Genomic DNA, 17,963 nt, shown 5'->3' with positions numbered 1-17,963 from the left:
TCCTTCTGTCAAGCAATGTATTTTATTTTCTTTTTGGTCCAGCTTCCTGTATTGCATGAGGTTAATGAGACAAGTTCAAAAGATACCTCTGTATAGAATATTGTATTTCTGAAAGAGACTCTTTATAAGTCATAAATAAAGTACAGAAAGCATAGATTACATGTAAAGAGAAAAGCAGATGCTTCCTTTTCAGAATTTCCTTAACATACAACAAAATGAAGAATAGAGTACTTGTAGTTTCAAGTCTGTTGAAACTGTGGATAGGTAGAGTTGGATACTCCTGATCTTTCAAGGACCAAATGACTACACATAACTGAAGGCAGAATCTCCTAATCCATAAAGAATTTTTGATATGCTTGACTTAAAGACCTACTTGTGTTTCACATAAGCTACAGGCAGGATGAACTGTTTTTAGGTATTTTTTCTCTTGTAGAACTCATTGACATGAAATATATACAGCAACTTGTTTCTTCTCTTCTTATCAATATTAGAATCTGATACAAGATGGTGCTTGGCTTTTAGTTTTGTTTTTTTTTTTCTCTATAATCACACAAATTAAACATAAACACACAAAAAAGTTTTTAATTTTATTTAAGATTAATATAGCATTGAAACTAATGGGGTTTTACTCAGTGCTGGGAGACCAAAAGCATAAAGTCCACTAAAGCAAAATGTGAACAAAATCATATAAACATACAAATGGAGCAGCAAGGTTTTAAAGACATTCTTAATGTACAATATTGATCCTTTCTTCAGAAGGTCACCTTTAAGAACATCTAATCTGCTGGAAATGCTGAAAACAAGTATAAAGGAGTAATGCAGGCTGAGTCCTCTGCTGTACATATTAGAGATACAGATACTGTAGCTTGGCTAAAGCTGTAGTCAACTTCTTTTCTAAAAAAAATGAACCAAGACATACCCCACACCAAAATGGTCAATGACAAATGCAGGCCTCCCCCAGCCAATTCCAACTCCTGCTGTTGGAGTGAACAATCACACTTCCCCAAAAACCAGCACAGATTTTAAACTAATGTCTTTATTTTTTCTTGTTTCTTTATTTTTCCACCCGTCAGCACCTTCTTGTAGTTTATATTTATTGTGAGAATGGCTATTTTCCTCTTGGTAAATATGACTGAACGACTAAATTCTGTATTCACTGTCTTAAAGAAACAGTGGGTGACTACTTAACTACTGCAACTGAACTATAAATCTCAAAGTCACTGTAAAAAGGAGTAGCTTTTATATGATGAAATTGTTAAGATTTACTAATCTGTACTAAATTGAAATGCCTCCATGTAACATATTTTAGAGACTTAGACGATGCCTTTGTCCATTTTTGCTTGAGAATACAAAGTGCAAAAGTTTTTATCCTGCTTAAAGACAAATACCCTCTGCTATGCCACCCACATGTACCCAATCCGTTGGAAAACTAGAACTATGTAGTCCTTTAGGATTGAGAACATAATTCTTTGCCTGTCAGATTATTCTGACAAATTACATTATAATTACTTCCTCATTAGTTACTGTGACAAATGTTGATCTAAAGAGAACAGGGAAGGATGTCTTTCATTTAAAATCATCAAAACATGAACAATTGAGTTTTCCTCTGAATAATTTCAAGTTCACTAATATTTGAGAATGCTAACATGTTCATTCCTATTGCATATGAGCAAAGAGAGATTTCTAGCACCACTCTCTTTAAAAAATGTCGATTTTTATTTCCTTTTGAATACCTTTAAAGTAGCATACTTTCTGCTTCTATGCAGATATTTTTTCTCTCTGATAGTACTGGGCATGATCCTTAAATAATTAAAAAATAGATATTCTTGTTATGAGTTGTTTAAAGTGTGAAAAATTAATGTATAGTGGAATATATTACATTCCTAGAGCATTATTTCCTCAAGGAAGGTAGAAAACAAGTAACAATGCCAATCTCTGTTGTAAAGCATGAGAGAGGGGAATAATCTGCAACCTCAAAACAAACTTACTTTCCTTTCAAAGCAAGAGATATGTTGGAAAATAATTGCTTTTTTGCAAGACCCAGTTCCTTTGAGTTCATTTTTGACTGCTAGCAGTCTCACCCTAAACATCTCCTGATGCAGCTCAGTGAAAATCTGTGCTTTATCCCATCACTATGTGAGTATTACAGTTTCTAGATGTGCATGTGAAGAAGTATCAGAGGAAAAAGTCACACATCTGATTCAAAGGCACTTTGTGATCAGATTCACTGCCGCTCCTTTAAGACACTGGAGCAGAGTTTTGCTCCCCTCGAAGAGACTAGAGTATCAGTTCCAGCCTGCAGCAGAGAATTAAATCAGTGCAGATGGGTAACTGATCTGTTTGTACCAGATTGTCCTTGCGAGCAGGAAGATAACCTATGTAAGTTCTTACCCACAAAGGAATGGGAAAGCTGCATTAGGCTTCCTCTGCCCAATGAGTTATTCAAGTACAATCAGATTCAGCAGACTCTTGGCAATTTTTTAAGGTGCCTGTTAAATACTGCAAGATGCTGACAAATAGGAGATTTTGGGTCAAATCTCAGTTCTGCCACTGCCTTGCTCTGGCACCTTGGACAAAATAGACTGTTTGAATATGTACACCTTTCCCACAGTGGGTGAATTACTGGCAGGACTCTTTATTAATTGGGATGCTCCCAGGGGTTTTTCCACTGGGTAATATCTTAACATACAAGTGTTGTTTCTATGTGTGAATCTAGGAAGTGTGATCATGGCTTTTATTTTTATTTCTTTGGTATCCTTGAAAGACCTTTTGTAGCTCTGGAGAATGAGCTGACCTCTTTTGTTCCCCTAGCCTGAAAAAGGTCATATTTTGTTTAACTAACCTTTGAAAACACCAGGCCAAATTCTACTCCCACTGCACCATTCAGAATAGCTGCAGAGTTATTCTGTCTTAGAGCTCTGAGCTGAGAGTAGTATTTTACCCAAAACTTTCCATCTTCTGACTTGCAACTAGTCTGTCTTAGTACATCTGAGAGTGCAGACAGCCACACCTCTTATACGCTGTCGAGTTACTTGTATTCTAGACACATATATGTTTTAATAGGAATATTCATTCCCTGGCTCAGCTGAAGTGTGAGAGAGAGAACACAGACTGCTAATGTGGACACAGTTGGATCTGAACTACTCTTAAAACTTTGGACTCCTTTTTGGCTGATGTTTTTTCATGTGGTCAATGTATCATAGTAATTTTTTTTTTCACAATAAATTTGTAACTTATACCTTCATGATTACATCTTCTACCAGTTAGGTTGCAATGCTTCTTCCTTCTTCAGAGGCTTCATGCTCTTTTAGATTATTTGGTTGGTTTTGGGAGGTTTCTTTCATTTTATGTTGGGTTTTTTTTCCTAGAAGAGCACTCTGAACTTTATAAAATTATTTTCAAGACTTCTATAATTCTCTTTCCATCATATTTTGATATAGCCTCAATATTGCAGCTTATTAAATAAGCTTTGAACTAATATAACACAAGGTCATAAAACATGTGAAATTATTTTGTTTCCATTATTTTTTTCAAACTAAAAGCTTCAAATACAAGCTTGGATGATGTATTAATGAGAAATAAGAAGAGGCAGACTATGCAAAACTTTTAATGTATTTTTTAATAAAAACCTTAATTTTGGTTTTATTTTGACATACTCATATTGTGCCCTTCTTCAATATGTACTTTCTTCATAGGAAAGCAGGAGTAGAGTACCTCTAGCCTGTATTTCACTCAGACTCTGCTTCCTGAAACTTTTGGTTTTGTTCCTGTATTTTAAATTGAGGATATAGATACATGTAAAAAAGATGAATGTGATAAAGGGCTGATTCCAGCTACAGGCATTAGATATTTGTTTTCACATAACAGCTGCTCAGGCAAAGCTAAGACTATATTGTGAAAATGGAACGGAAGAAACAAGGAGATTTACTTCTTGTAGAGGTTTACAGATTGTATCAAAATCAGACTAAAGTTCATTCTGACATATGAAAAAACCTGACCATTTTGGCACGTCATAACAACAAATGTAAAAACAGGGGGAAGACCAAAACAAAAGCAACAGTTCCTGTTGGAGGAGAGGCAGAACACAGTCAATGAGCAGGGATGGTATAGGGTAGTGGACAGGAAGATGCAGCAGAGCACTACTTCCACACTTGCTCTATGTGCTCTGTGGATCTTAGTTTTTAGGAGTAAAGATCTACTTTTTATATTTTATATAAACATATATATATATTTTTAGACAACATATTCCCTGGAGTCATCAACAACTAAAAATTAAGTCAGTACTGTTTCAAAATGGATGTTAAGCAAAGTTTGTGTCTTCAGAAAAAAAATCCCGTAACATCAAGGATTGTTACATAATAATCAGAAATGTGTCAAATTTTCTCTTAAAACTACTTCTATTTCATATTCCCATTGGTAAATCCCACAAGGAGTTCCAGAACCTTGTTTCTCTCATAGTTAGAAAGGGTTTTTTTCTTTTTTTCCATGCTAAATTTCTACATGCCCAGAGTATATCCACCTGTTTTTAAGATGATAGTCTTCTTTAGATGGAGCAGCTCTTCTCTCTTGTGGATATTTACCTCACTGGTATAAACAAAAACCATGTCTCCTCTCTCTGAGTCTCCTCATGGGGTTCCATGTCCCTCTGATACTATACTTCTAAAGCAGTTCAGTGGATGTGCTCTGGTTTAGTTTTTTCTGAGATGGACATGGAAAACTGTCTGCCATCAGAAACTGATGAGGTTTCTCCATGCACAGTGCCGTGGGCTTTGACCATCTATATGGAGTTCTCCGTGTATGGTTGGCGTGCTTCAGAGTCCAAATGCACAGTATTTCTGTCTTCTTAGTGCTATGGCCTTGTCTGTTCTGCTCTGTTGTACCTGTCACCTGACCACACTGCAGTGATGCTTTGTAACATCAAAACAAATTAAAGTAATTCAACTGCTTCTGAGACTGATCCTTGAGGAACTCCATCATAACTGCATTCTTCTCTGCTTTCTGAATTTAGAGGAGTGGTATCATCTTTCCTTAGGTAATTCCTTAATCAGTCTACAGTTCTTGAACACATCCATACTTTTGTTACAGGAAAAAGAAAGAAATTATAACCATTTTGTTTGTTTAGGTTGTGTGACTTTAACTTATTGAACTCAAAATTTGCACAGATTTCTGACTGTGAAATAGTTAGCTCCTACAATATGATGATAGGTTTGATGACATCTTCATTTTTATCACAAGCAGCATTTAGTACCCACTCCCGTTAATCTGGCTTCTTAAAATGTGACATTTCCTCTGGTAGAAAATTTAAAGGACTGCTTCTTGGTTACTTGGAAGCAGAATGCTTCAACCTAACCATGACGTCTGAGGATCAAAATTCATGAGGTCTGAATTTCATGGACAGAAATGAAATGGGATGTTTAATATTACACAGAATCTCATGTTCTTTGTTGCTTTGGGGTCTGAATAACTACAAAATATTACTCTTGTGTTGATTTATAGTACATCACCATAAAACCAAAACAGATTGTGACTGGTGTGTTGTAGAGTCCACAGCAGCATTTTGAATCCTTATTCTGATTCACATGACCTCAGGGTTTCATCTCCATCTCCATACATAAAACTTCACTGAGGCTGCTGCAGGGGTTTAACTTTATCCTCTTTAATGAGAGACCATCACAGCTTTCTCTCACACATATCTTGTGTAACAGATAGCAATTTTAGCTGTTAGAGCTGTAAACAACGCCCAGTAATGAAACCAAGGCCCAGACCACCTGTAGTGTCTGGCCTGATGCTGCCCCATACCTGAAGAGTACTGGAAACATGGCAGACTCAGAGAAATATCAGACAAGACTGTGATCTCACTGGGTATTTTCTTATTCTGTCTCCTTCACACTCTCTCTGGTAGAATGGTGAGAAAATGCAGACAAAAGATTTTTGCTTCCAAACATTGAATGGAACCCACCAAAGTGCTAACACTCTGTTTAAGAGGGTTAAAGAGGGAGAGAATTAAGGCCTACATCCACATATATATGAGCAGCCCTGACTGACTTGGGAAGAACCTCGCAAATTACCCACTGCAAATAAAACATATAACAGAAATAAGCCTTCTGGCTGGTCTTTACATGAAAGACAGTTGTCAGTGTAGGCCTGCAGGTAAAAGCAAAAGGCACTGAATTGGGTTGTGACAGGGAGAGAGTGGATGAAGGCTGCTGCTGGAGCTCTTTGGAAGCGCTCATTCAAACGCTAGGGATCACAGTCGCCCTGAAGGACTCATGTAGGAATTTGCTGCTAATCGTGTGAATGAATAACTTTGTGAACAGCACCAACAACGTGGAGTAGCATCATCTCTCCAAAGGCTGTACGGGATTGAAAAAACAGCAGCAGTTTCTTCCTAGAGGGAGATGGCTGCTCCCGCTCCTGTTGGAGCTCTGTGTCCCACCATCCACCAGCACCCGGACTCCACGAGGTGCGAGAGGGCGCTGGGGCAGGAGGGGCTCGGCAGCCGCGGGCAGGGCAGCCGGGGGCCTGTCCTTCCTGAGCGCAGGAGCGCCCCTTCAATTCCCTCGGAAACCGCCCCACTTCCTACAGGGAGGAGGGGGTTGCCGTGCCAAATCTAGGTGCTGTAATTTATGACCGGGGATGGAGGCAAAGGAAATCTCTCACCCAAGGGAAGGGCACAGGGGATCTGCATCTGCGGGGGAAGGGGAGAAGCTGCCTTGCCTCTCCTCAGTCCGCGGTCAGCCCGCGAACCCTTGGGTGAGCCCCCTGGCCGCTGCCTGGCTGCGAGCCGGTCTCCGGAGAGAGGCTTAGCGCCCTTTGGGGCCGAGGAGAGAGAGGCGGATGCCCGAAGATGGGCAGAATTCGAGGAGTGGTGGGGTCTCGGCCTCTACTCTGCCCTGTTCCCCCAGGCAGCGAGGAGCTGTGCAGGCGGCACTGGGCGCTCACATCCCCGGGGTTCCCGTTCCCGGCTTGGCCGCCTCCAGCCCCTGCCCTTAATGAGATTCTTTGAAATCCAAAAAAAAAGAGCGAGATTTAATGTTACATCCTTATCTTTGGAGGAGCGCGGTTTTCTTGCAGCGGCGACGTCACTTGTTAAACAATCCGCGGCTGAGCCCCTGAAAAGAGAGGCATTGCACCCTTCGTGCTGAATACGCTTCTCAGTGCACATAACGCCAGGGCCTTTTGATGTCTCACAATGCGTGTTACGCCCAAAGATTGTCTCTTTGGACAGATCTACAACGCTTGGCTTCATGTTTGGAAGTTAAATGGACAGCGAAGGTTGTAGAAACTCCCACGCTTGAAGCTGGCGCAGACACTCGGTACTTTCGCCTGTTACTTTCCATGAGTGAAAGAGGCAGGGTGGAGGGAAGGGGCTGCTGGTTTAATCCGTGCTCCGAGGCACAGGGAGGGGGGAAAGCAATCCAGACTTTTCCTCTCTTTTATTTTCTTCAGTTTATTCTTTGGCAGCCTTAAAATAAGAGCTATGTGCAAAGCGTGCGCCCTGCCTAGGTAGCTTGTGTCTGGAAGTCGCTGGCAATGTTGCTGCTCCATGAAATCAAAATTTATGATTATTCAAATGTTGGGGACTGTGAAAAGAGAGGAAGAAAGAGAGAAAATTAATATTGCAGCTGTTCTTCTGATTAATGAGAGATAATTGCTCATGAAAAGTCACCCCTGTGGCATTTTGTTGTCTCCTGGATCTTTGTTCTTTTCCACTATTATTGAGGACTTTCTTGAAGACTAAGCGGTTCTTTTCAATTTTTGGTATTCAGAAAGTGTTGCTTGGTTACAGATAATGGAGAAATCTCGGGCTATATTGGGTAAGATGTGCCACAGACAGCAATATCACAATGCCACTTTCAGAAAAGGATGGATACAAGTTAACGGTGCGCTTTCAATAAAACATTAATAGACTTGTTCACGCTTTTATAATGACCTCCTTAATGGGAGCTGGGGGCAAGTCCTGTCTTTAGATTGCGCTCACTTCAGAAAGGCCAGCGTTGGGATTGCCGATCACTTTGGAAACTAATAGGAAATCAATGTTAGAGTAGCGAATAAATGCGATTATAGCGCAGGAGCCCGCGACCCCTAGCTTACCCACGCACGGCTTTATTTTGAGCGGGACTTTCCCGTACGGGAACTGCCCCAGCCCGGGGCGCAGCCTGCCCAGCGCCACCGCATGTCACCGCCGTGTGATGTTTGTGACCACGGCTGCTCTGCGGGTGTTGTTTTGGTTTGGGGTGTTTATTTGGGAGGGGTTTTTTTTTGGTTTTTTTTTTTGTTTTTTTGGTTTTTTTTGGTTTTTTTCCTGCTCGAAACGTGTCCCCGGGCTGCGGCACTTTCCGCTGGGGCAGCTCCTCCCGTGAACTCGGCGGAGATGCGCGCCTGAAAGCCGGCGCTTTCTCCGGGCGGGCATAGCTTTTTCTTCTGCCGGGAGCTGCCGGGGTTGGGGGAGGGAAGGCAGAGAGTTGCTTTTGTCATTTAAGCCGTGAATCTCTTCTACATAAAGGTGTTAGAGACATCTGGAAGAAAAGAGGGACCAGCACCCAGTCCTGCGCTCGGCGGACCAGGGGAGCGGCTCTGATGTTCTTTTTGAACTGCTCCACTTTCAAAAGGGGGCAATTTCGTTACATTCTCATTTGTTACACTGTCTTGAACTAAAGGCAGACAAAGCTATACTCTGTCACCCCGAGCAGAATGAAGGGAATCAAAGGATTTTCCCTTAAAAGGACTAATTTTCTCCTTGAATTATGAAAGTAATGGCTAGGTAACAGCCTGTGCTCTGTACCCAACTGCTTAATACCTTCTAAATCCTTCCACGTGGCTCTCCCAGTCGTAGCAATTAGAGCTCATTATAGGCTCATAAGAGCTCTCATTTCGAGGATTACTTAATGGACAATGAAATTTTATCGGACAGAATTATTGAAAAATAAAATTGTAACGAGGCCGATGTGATGTGGGCGCACGCCTTGCATCATTCCGCCTGGTTTGGGATGTCTTTGCTTTCAAATGACTTCTTTTCTTGCTCTGGCTTTCAGGGGTGTTTTTTTCTTAGTGATTTCTCTCTCTCCCTCACTCTCTTTTATCACTGCATTTGGTTTATTATAACAATTACAAATTGCAATTTTGATCCGACTCTTGCTCTGTCTTCCCTTACGACAGCCCCCTCCCCAGATCCACTCTATCACTGCAGACCGCTTTTCCCACTGAGGTTTGGGGTTGTGTTATTACATTTTCATTTTCCAGAACAGCCTCTCTTAAAGGAAAAAAAAAAAGAAAATACGAAAAAAAAATTTAAAAAATTAAAATAAAATGCAGATATTAGTTTAAATCTTCTCCAGACGTACTTTGCTTTAAACGAGAAGAGCCGAAACAAGAAATGCTGTGCTTGTGCACGGTGACCGTGACTAGAATCTGACGGGCCCCAGCGGAGCTGAGGAGGCAGAGCCCCCCGATATCCCCGGGCCTCGGCGGCAGCGCGGGCAGCGGTCACAGGAGCTCCGGGGCCTGGCGGCTGCGGGGCCTCGGCTGAGCCCTGGGCAGAGGTTTGGGGAAAAGTAGGTGAGGTTGGAGCCGACCCGCCTAAACCTCGCGAGCCCCTAATTGTTGTCACAAGACGCGGGATTAGCGCATTGCTGGAATAGCTGTCTGTTTACACTCAGGAGCCCCCGCCGGCCGGTAAACACTTTCTAATTGAATTCTAATCACATTCAAATAGCCACATAACAGGCCTCAGCTGCAATTCATAAAACTTTAATTGCTATCCATAAATCCTCAGATCACCGAGCGCGGAGTGTCCCTAAAAACGCTGTTGCATCGTGCCTGCCCGGGGACGTGCGGGGCAAAGGGGAGCAGGGCTCGGGGAGAGCCGGCCCCTGCACAGGGGGCCCTGCACAGCGGCACTGCCCGCGGCAGGCTGGGGCTGGGGTTGGGGATGGGGACGGGGTAGGGACAGCACAGCCGCTCGAGAGCTGGCCCCTCTCAGCAAGGCTCGAGTTGCACCGCCGAGTCTTGCTGGTCCCAGGGGCGAGGAAATGCCGGCTCCTTTAGAAGGCGGTTTTATTTTGCTGGGTTTAACAGCGGGAGACTGGGTGTGCAGGAGAGATGGTAGGATGTCCGCGACCCGGCCCTTGAGCATGAAAACCTCTTCTGAACACGTTTTGGCTATTGCTGCACTCCTGAGTTTCTGTTCAGCCTCTGGTAATCAGGCGTAGTCTGTGTTTTCTGCTTTAGAGCACAATTGTCACTTCTCTTTCCCGTGTCAAGTGGGATGGGATCCGCAGTCTGTTTTAAACGCCGCTTCGCATCTGCTAAACAGGAACGCGATAGTCCTTCTATTAACGATAAGTCTCTTCTTAAACTCCCATAAAACAGGTCATTGGAAAATCGCGTAATATGCTGCGAATACCTTGGCTTTGTAATGCACTCTGAAATGCTTCGGAGCCACCGACCGTATTTAGCTGTTTATCCAATTTTACTTTGAATGATTGCTTCAGCAAACTTGGTGGAGATCAAAGAATCCCTCCCTGACATGTTCGCTTTTCATTAGCGCTGGGCACTGCGGTCCTGGAGCGGTCGGGGAAGTTCGCTTGGAAGTTTTCCGTTTTGATACCGTTTGGCTGAGAAGTGTCCAGATATTTGAAGGCTTTGTCCGTTGCAGTAATTGCCAATTTGGCAAGATTCACTTGAGGTGAAAAGGGCGAGGAGGAAAAAAAGCCACCCAACCCACCCCACGTGCATATGTATGCGCAGACACACAAACGCGCTCCGTCCCTAGCTTTTATATCCGTGGCTGCATCTGTGTACCTGGCTCCTCTGATGCAGAAAGGGCCTCCTGAGGGAGTCCTGAGTGCGGGGAGTGGGCCGGACTGGGTAAAGGTGTTAGCCCCAGGCCTCCGTGGGATCCACGGCCCTTTGGATGTTTTACTGGGGGTGAGGGAGGCGGAGTTGAACCGCTTGTTCCAGAGCATTACCTGCTTTCACCTCTCTTTCCCTCCCTGCGAGGGAAAGGAGCGTTCTCCCCGGGGAAAGCCCCCGAGCAGAAACTCCTTCCGATTAATTTTATCCCCAGCATCCCGGGTGTGTTGACAGAGGGACATGCCTGCTAACGCGACGTGTGACGGGGCCGCGGAGCAGCCGCCCCCTCCCCGCTTTCTCTGCTCCTATAATTTATTTGAGGCGGAGGCAAAGGAGTGAAGTCATCGGGCAACGAGCAAGCACGCACACTTTGCCCCCCTCCCCTACCCCGCTTTGGTCCCCCCCGGCAGCCTCTCCTGCCGGCCTGGGAAGCCGGGGAGATTTAGATCTGCGAGGCTTTCAGCCATCACGTGTTTAAATACTTGATATAAAACCCCGGCGCAGGGGATCCAGGCGGGGGGACTTTAAGACCAGCCCTCTCCAGGGACCCTTTTGTTCAGCTCTCAAACATAAGCACCTTCTCGACTCGCCAGGACTTCAGTGGCAACTTGGCCAAGCAGGGAAAACCCGACTTTGGGAGAGCCGCCCCCGGCCTCGCAGCCCTCCGCGATGTCACGCTCCTTCTATGTCGACTCCTTAATCATCAAAGACTCCTCGAGGCCGGCTCCGTCCCTTCCTGAGCATCATCACGGCCAGGACTTCTTCATCCCTCTCAGCATGCCTTCCCCCCTCGTCATGTCGGTGTCGGGCCCGGGCTGCCCGTCCCGAAAGAGCGGCGCCTTCTGCGTCTGCCCGCTCTGTGTCACCTCGCACCTGCACTCCTCCCGCGGCGGCAGCGCCGGCGGGGCCATCCCTCTGCTCAAGAGCCAGTTCCCCACGGCTGCAGGCGAGGCCCAGTGCTGCCCGCGGAGCGGCCACGCTCACCACCCGCCGCAGCACCCGCCGCCCGCAGCCTCGGTGCCCGCCGCCGCCGCCCTGGGACACCCTGCGCATCACCCACCTGCCTGCGGCGCCACCTCCTACAGCGTCAGCGACCCCCGGAGGTTTCACTGCCTCGGCATGGGTAGGAGCCCTGCGGCCGCCGGGGAAGGGGGGCAGCGGGAGAAGGGGCGCTCCCAAGGAAGAGCGGCTGCTCCTGGTCGGGAAGCTGCTGGGGAAAGTCTTCTCTCTTTCTGTCTGTATGTCTGTCTGTCTCTAGCCCCCCTCCCCCCCTTTTCCCTGTCCCGCTGAAGTTCACATTTCTCTCCCGTCCAGGAGGGTCCGAATCCAGCCAAATTCAAAATGGGAAACGGATGAGGACTGCTTTTACCAGCACCCAGCTCCTGGAGCTGGAGAGGGAATTCTCCTCTAACATGTACCTGTCCCGGCTGCGGAGGATCGAGATAGCCACGTACCTGAACCTGTCCGAGAAGCAAGTGAAAATCTGGTTCCAAAACAGGAGGGTGAAGCACAAGAAAGAAGGCAAAGGCACCCAGCGAAACTCGCACGGAGGCTGCAAGTGCAGCACCAGCCAGGGCCATTACCCCCGCTCGGAGGATGAAGAGTCTCTATCCCCCTCATCGGCTACCGAGGATAAAGAGATCTCCCCGTTATGAGCCCGGCTCGGAGCTCGGCTCCCGCCGCTGGAGCGAGGTGGCGGCACGGCGGCACACCTGGCACCGCTGCCCACGGACCGCTGACCTGCAGCGGGCTGCCCCCGCGCCGCGAAGGGTTAATTGTCATTCATTCGCAGTAACAGAAAGATATATATATATATATATATATATATAAATATATTTTCGGAATGTAAATGTTTTAGTCAGGGGAGTTCAACCAAAACGTTATTTATGTAGCCCCGGGAGAGGGCACCTGCTCTTTCTAAAATGTAACATGGGACAAGGCTCGCATGGCCCGGGGTGCCTTCCTCTGTATACCCCCAGGCAATTTAAAGGAAAAAAAGAAATGCATTTGAAACCGAAAGGCGAGACATTAAAAAAACCTGAAAAGCCAGCTAAAACCTGTAGAGAACCTTCTGGACGGACTTATTAACAAAAATAAGAAATGACATAAAAATCGCCCGTTTGGGTTTGGGACGGTTGTTTGTCTGTGAATAGTTTTATATAAAAAATATATTTATATTTATTTAAATAAATGAGATCGGACGAGAATTTAATTTTTTTTTTTTCTTATCCCCCCGGCTCCCTCTTCCTACCATCAAGTGCCAGCCCAGTCGCAGCAGCGAGGGTGGACTGTCTGGGCAAGGTACTTCTCTTTGCAGTCCTTGTCCTTCGTACGGTGAAAGCATCGCTGTATATGTGTCAGATCTGCGTAAAGAGTGACAATAAAAGCAATCGGCTACTAACAAGAACGTGTTTTCTGTTCCCCTGTGACTCGGGACGGCTGGGGGGCGGAGAAGGGGGGGGACTCCGCTCCGGCCGGAATGCAAATACAGCCGATCCTCTGAGTCCAGCAGCAGCCTTGTGCTCCTTCCCAGCCGGATCCAGCGCACGCCCTCCTGGCGACTGACAGCTTTCTCCCGTCTGCTGGCCCGGCGGCACCGGCTGGGGACACGCGGCTGCCGCTGGCCCAGGGCCGCCGGTCGCGGCACGGGGCCGGAGCGAAGGGCTGTGAGCCGGGATCCCGCACACAGGGGGCTGGCTGCACACCCCGACCCTTCACCAGACTGAAACTCCCCTTAAATTATTATACGGGTTGATGTTAAGCAGGGAGCAGGGATTTTTTTTTTTTTTTTCCCTCTGACGCCGGAAGAGGTAGCTCTTTTAGCATCTGTCTGTATGTTCCTGTTGTCTGGTGTGCTATTTAGTAGGTGCTCATTAGATGCCTGGCGGTTAGGGAGAAGATCTGAGTGCAAACCCGTTAGGCTGAGACAAGGTTGAAGTTCTCTGCAATCTGCGTCGGGCAGCGCCCCGCCACGGGTCCCACCCTGCCTCTGCCTTGGGCATCCTCATCCTCAACTCCTTGCAGGCGGCTGGTGAGATCTGCATGGACCTGGAGCTGGCCGGTCTCAAATGAGCCTCTTCATAACTTTTTCGTAGTTCCTGCAGTACTGGCAGGCAGCAAGTCTGTATACAGCAAGCAATATGAGCAAATCAGAAGTGCCTTTTGCACATTATGTTACTTCTCTCATCTTTTCCTTGGGTGGATTTTCCACTAATCCAATATACACTTTTAACTTCAACCTGCGAAACTGCCAAAACATTTTTTGTAAATAATTCCCTCAACAATCATGTTTATTTATCATGTTTGATCCCTAACTTCAGAGCTGCAGCTCAGAGGTATGTCTCCAATTTGACTTGCCTGCAAGCACCCTAGACACTGAAGAGAGCTGCAGCCCCAGCACAGTGGCACTTGTGCTGCTTGGCTGTCTTGAAGGAGAGGCCAGGTGCATCGGCAGGGCTGGGGTAGGATGGAGAGAGCCTGGTATGGGCACTACCCCACATCCTGGACCAGCTTCAGGGCTTGGGGCAGAGTCAGCGTAACCACGTCTAATGGGAAGGGAAAGGAAAGGCAGGACTGAAGTTTCTAGCCTGGAATTGGGAAATAAATACACAATCTCCCTGATCCATACCACTATCATTTCACTGCTGAGCTGACTGCAGAGGCCAGCAGCCCACATGCCAGCTGGGTGGCTTGGGATATTGGTTACCCCAGCGGGCAGTCCCCTCAATTGCCAGGCTGGGGAGACCAAAGAGCCAAAGGGTTGAGGTCCTTGTGACTCCTTCCCAGGGGGACTTCATCGAGGGTATGGCTGAGGGGGTTGTCCCCTCTTCCCCTAAAATCTGCCGAGATGGAATCTGAAAGCTGTTGATTCTCTGCTTCCCCTGTTCACCTGTGTCTAACTTGCTTCTATAATCACAGTGGGTCTTTTCCAGCCTTGAAGCTCTGGGAGGAGGGGTTAGTTCCACAGAAAGTACTGCCCACCCTCTCAGCATTGTCATCCCATACTGTAACAGAAGAGAGTCAACAGGCCTGCAGCAGCCTGGGAAAGTGAAACTTTGCTGGGTGAGAAAAAGCATCACAGACTCTGAAATCTAAGACTGCAAAACTCAAAGATATTTTAAAACTGCAAAGATAGACTTGATAGAGTGTATATGTTCTCAGTGTAACTCTGTGGAAGTATGTGCCTTAGTGAATAAATTGCTATTTCCCTCTGTTTCTAGAAGATGAACAGTGAGATTCCTCTTCATTGCAGTATTTAGCAATTTCTTAAAAATAATAGGGAAATGGAGTTAGTTGATCTTTCTTGTAGTAATCAATGCTTACATGTGTCTTTCAAGGGTTGGGAGGTAATTGTCACATATTATTATCATCATCACATGCAAACTGTCATGGGGACAGTTGAGACAACATTTCATTTTATTTCAAAGCAAATGTTCAATGTAAAAAACTTTGGAAAAGAGGAATGATGCAGTGGCTTACCCTCACACATCTCAGAAGGCTGACACAACCAGCTTGACCAGAATCTGGCAGTTCAAGTCAGTGTGACAGAAGCACCACCAGAAGTTGAATGTACTGTAATTTGTGGGAATTGTTTTGTAGGGTTTCCCCATCCAGCATTCAACATTTTGAGATTTAGGCAAATTTATATTAAAATATGTTGGGTTTTTCCTTCTGCACCCTCCCCCTTCTTTTTTCTATTAATTTTTTTTCTTCCCACAAAGTGTGAAGTGCAATATTTTCCCCTCACTCATCCAGTGCCTAAGACAGGCAGTGTTCAGCTCCTGATGGAGCCACTCGTGGCTTAACTTGGTGGCAGAGGAGTTACCTGTGTCCTGGGTGGATTTCAGGTGTGGAACAGCCCCTAATGACCCTCTGGGTCACTTAGCCCCCCCAGCAGCTGCTGCACTGGGCCCCCTACAAGCAAGGATCCGCAAGGGGAAGGTCACACAACTAAAGCCTGAGTGTTTGAACAAGAGATGTGACTCATGTTTGTGTGAATGACCTTGCTACAGGCCTTCTGTAACTTGTTGGGTTAGCATCCCTCCAGAAAAGCTTTCCCCTTGAGATATTTATTTTCTAACTGTAATTCTACTTAACTCTTTTCAATTATTAAAAAAAAAAAAAAAAAATTGGAAGAAGAAAACATCTATCTTGAGGAGTTTCCCTGACCTTGGTCTGCACAGCTGAGGTCATGGTACTGATTTCTCTGGTTGTGGATCCCCTGGTTGAACCTGCTCCCATGCCCTGATCAGATGAGTTAGCCCACGGGCAGCATTGGCCGTGGGCTGATGGAACTTTGCAGTGCTGAAGACAGCACGCTCCCTCATCTGCTCTTTTGAGCCCTGTCCTGAAGTTCCCATAGGCGCTGCTGAAGCTTTTCTCCACTGTTTGAGCTCCTGCCAAGATGTTCATTTCTAGCATCTCGCACCTCTACCAGACTTGGGGAAGTGAAGGCCCTTGCATCAGCTCCTCACTTCCACCCGTGGTTTATCTGGGACACAGGGGCAGGTACGTTCCAGAGATTCCCAGACCAAAGAGCTCAGTGTTCTGGCCGGCTGCACATCCTCCCTGGGGGGTATGGGGCAGGCTAGGCTCATCAGTCAAGCCCCAAACACTCACGGAGAGGAGGGCTCACAGTGCAAGCATCCAGGCCAGGGGACTGCGGGAAACTCTCCTTCCCCAGTACCTCCGGTTGGAGCTGGGGAAGAGAGGGGCAGTCTATCTAATCCCGCTGCATCCACCTCTAGTTTGTCCTAATTTCTTGCTCCTGCCCTTCCCGCTGACCTACCCTCCATGGGACACGGCCTGAGGTGCGGCTCCCCGGTGCCTGGTGCTGCCCTTGCGGGCAGGGGCAGCCGAATCGGGGCAGCGCTGCTCGGCGGCTCGGCTGCTGCCCGGGGCTCCTTTTCCCTCTTGGACGCTTCAGTCGACGGCACAGCCGCAGGACGAGGCCACGGCCAGAAAGGATCACTCGGGAGTTTCTGTGACGCCCACGGGGATAAGATGGCAAGGAAGGGGCGAGCCCTATTACCACCGCTCCGGGACCCCGGCGAGCGTCCTGACACCAGCTCGGAGGACGCGGACAGGGCTGGGAGCACCCCCATTCTGGATCCGGAGACTAAAGATGACAGAATGCAGTCCTTCGGGAAAGACACCCGGCCAAAAAAACTACACCCCCCCCCCCCCGCCCCCGTCCCCACTGTTGCTGTTGCGTGAGTTTCGCGGCTGCTCGAAAATCATGTTAAATACTAGAGAGGGGAGCGCACCCCGCAGCCCCCGCGCACCTCCGCCGGCTGAACCGGGTCTCTGTCTGGGCGAGAAAGCCGGGGCAAGGCTGGAGCCCGGGCCCGGGGGTCCTGGGTGGGAAGGCGGCCTGGCTCCGCCGGGCCCCCCCAGTGGCGGAAAGCCGTGCGCCGGGCAGCTGCCGGGGTGTCCCGCATGACAGCGGAATAACAAACAGCCCCAGCCCAGTGTGCCACTCGGAAAACCTCGGGGCGTGTGTCCGCGCTGCAGCGCGCTCAGCCCCGCCGTGAAAGGGCCGATTTCACGCAGGATCTGCTCCGCGCCCCTCTCCGCCCCCCTGCGCGCTTCCCAGCCGGCCCCGCTCAGGGCGATGCGCCGGCCTCGGCCCCTCCACGCCTCCCCCCTGCCCCGACCCCAGCCGGCGTGTCCGGGGGGATTTAAGCTGTTGGAAGCGAACCCAAAGAGATCGGAAGCGTGTGCTGTGTGCTCTGGAAAAATAACTAGTTTCAGATTAATGAAGGAGTGACAATTTCAAGGCTAACGTTGGCACTGCCCAAGCCAGAGCGTGGGGAGCTCGCCAGGCTTTGCTTTATATTGTCTGCTTTTCTGAAGAGCAGACAAAGATGGATAGAGAGACATTGAAAAGCAGAAGGCGTATTTCAAACAGTTCAATAAAGAGGGTTGTCACTTAAAGACAAGAACCATAGTGCTTTGATGACTTTGTATTAGCCTTACCGTTTCAAATAAGTGACTCTACTCTCTTTGCGGAATTCACCGAGTTTTAGTAGATGACACTTCAGTGAAGCCGCTTTAGACAGAAATGAGAGCTCGTAACTGCGGGGCAAAGCTTCTCTTCGGGAGGGTTT

At 47.3% G+C, this 17,963-nt stretch overlaps 1 protein-coding gene across 1 annotated transcript; it reads left to right on the top strand.

Moving 5' to 3' along the window:
* Positions 1–11,523: 11,523 nt before the first annotated feature.
* Positions 11,524–12,601, top strand: GSX2 (GS homeobox 2). Its single transcript, XM_058838647.1, has 2 exons — positions 11,524–11,977; positions 12,169–12,601. The coding sequence occupies exons 1-2, from the start codon at positions 11,524–11,526 to the stop codon at positions 12,507–12,509; spliced, it is 795 nt and encodes a 264-aa protein (XP_058694630.1). The 3' UTR covers positions 12,510–12,601.
* The last annotated feature ends 5,362 nt before the right edge of the window (positions 12,602–17,963 follow it).

This window comes from Poecile atricapillus, chromosome 4 (assembly GCF_030490865.1).
Source record: "Poecile atricapillus isolate bPoeAtr1 chromosome 4, bPoeAtr1.hap1, whole genome shotgun sequence".
NCBI classification, from domain to species: domain Eukaryota; kingdom Metazoa; phylum Chordata; class Aves; order Passeriformes; family Paridae; genus Poecile; species Poecile atricapillus.
The sequence above is the reverse complement of the archived record's forward strand: the minus strand, read 5'-3'. Positions and strand labels throughout refer to the sequence as shown.

Excerpts from the sequence above, each read along its gene's own strand:
- GSX2 (XM_058838647.1), top strand. The coding sequence starts at position 11,524 with ATGTCACGCTCCTTCTATGTCGACTCCTTAATCATCAAAGACTCCTCG. Across the intron at positions 11,978-12,168 it reads GTTTCACTGCCTCGGCATGG|GAGGGTCCGAATCCAGCCAA; the intron begins GTAGGAGCCCTG and ends TCTCCCGTCCAG.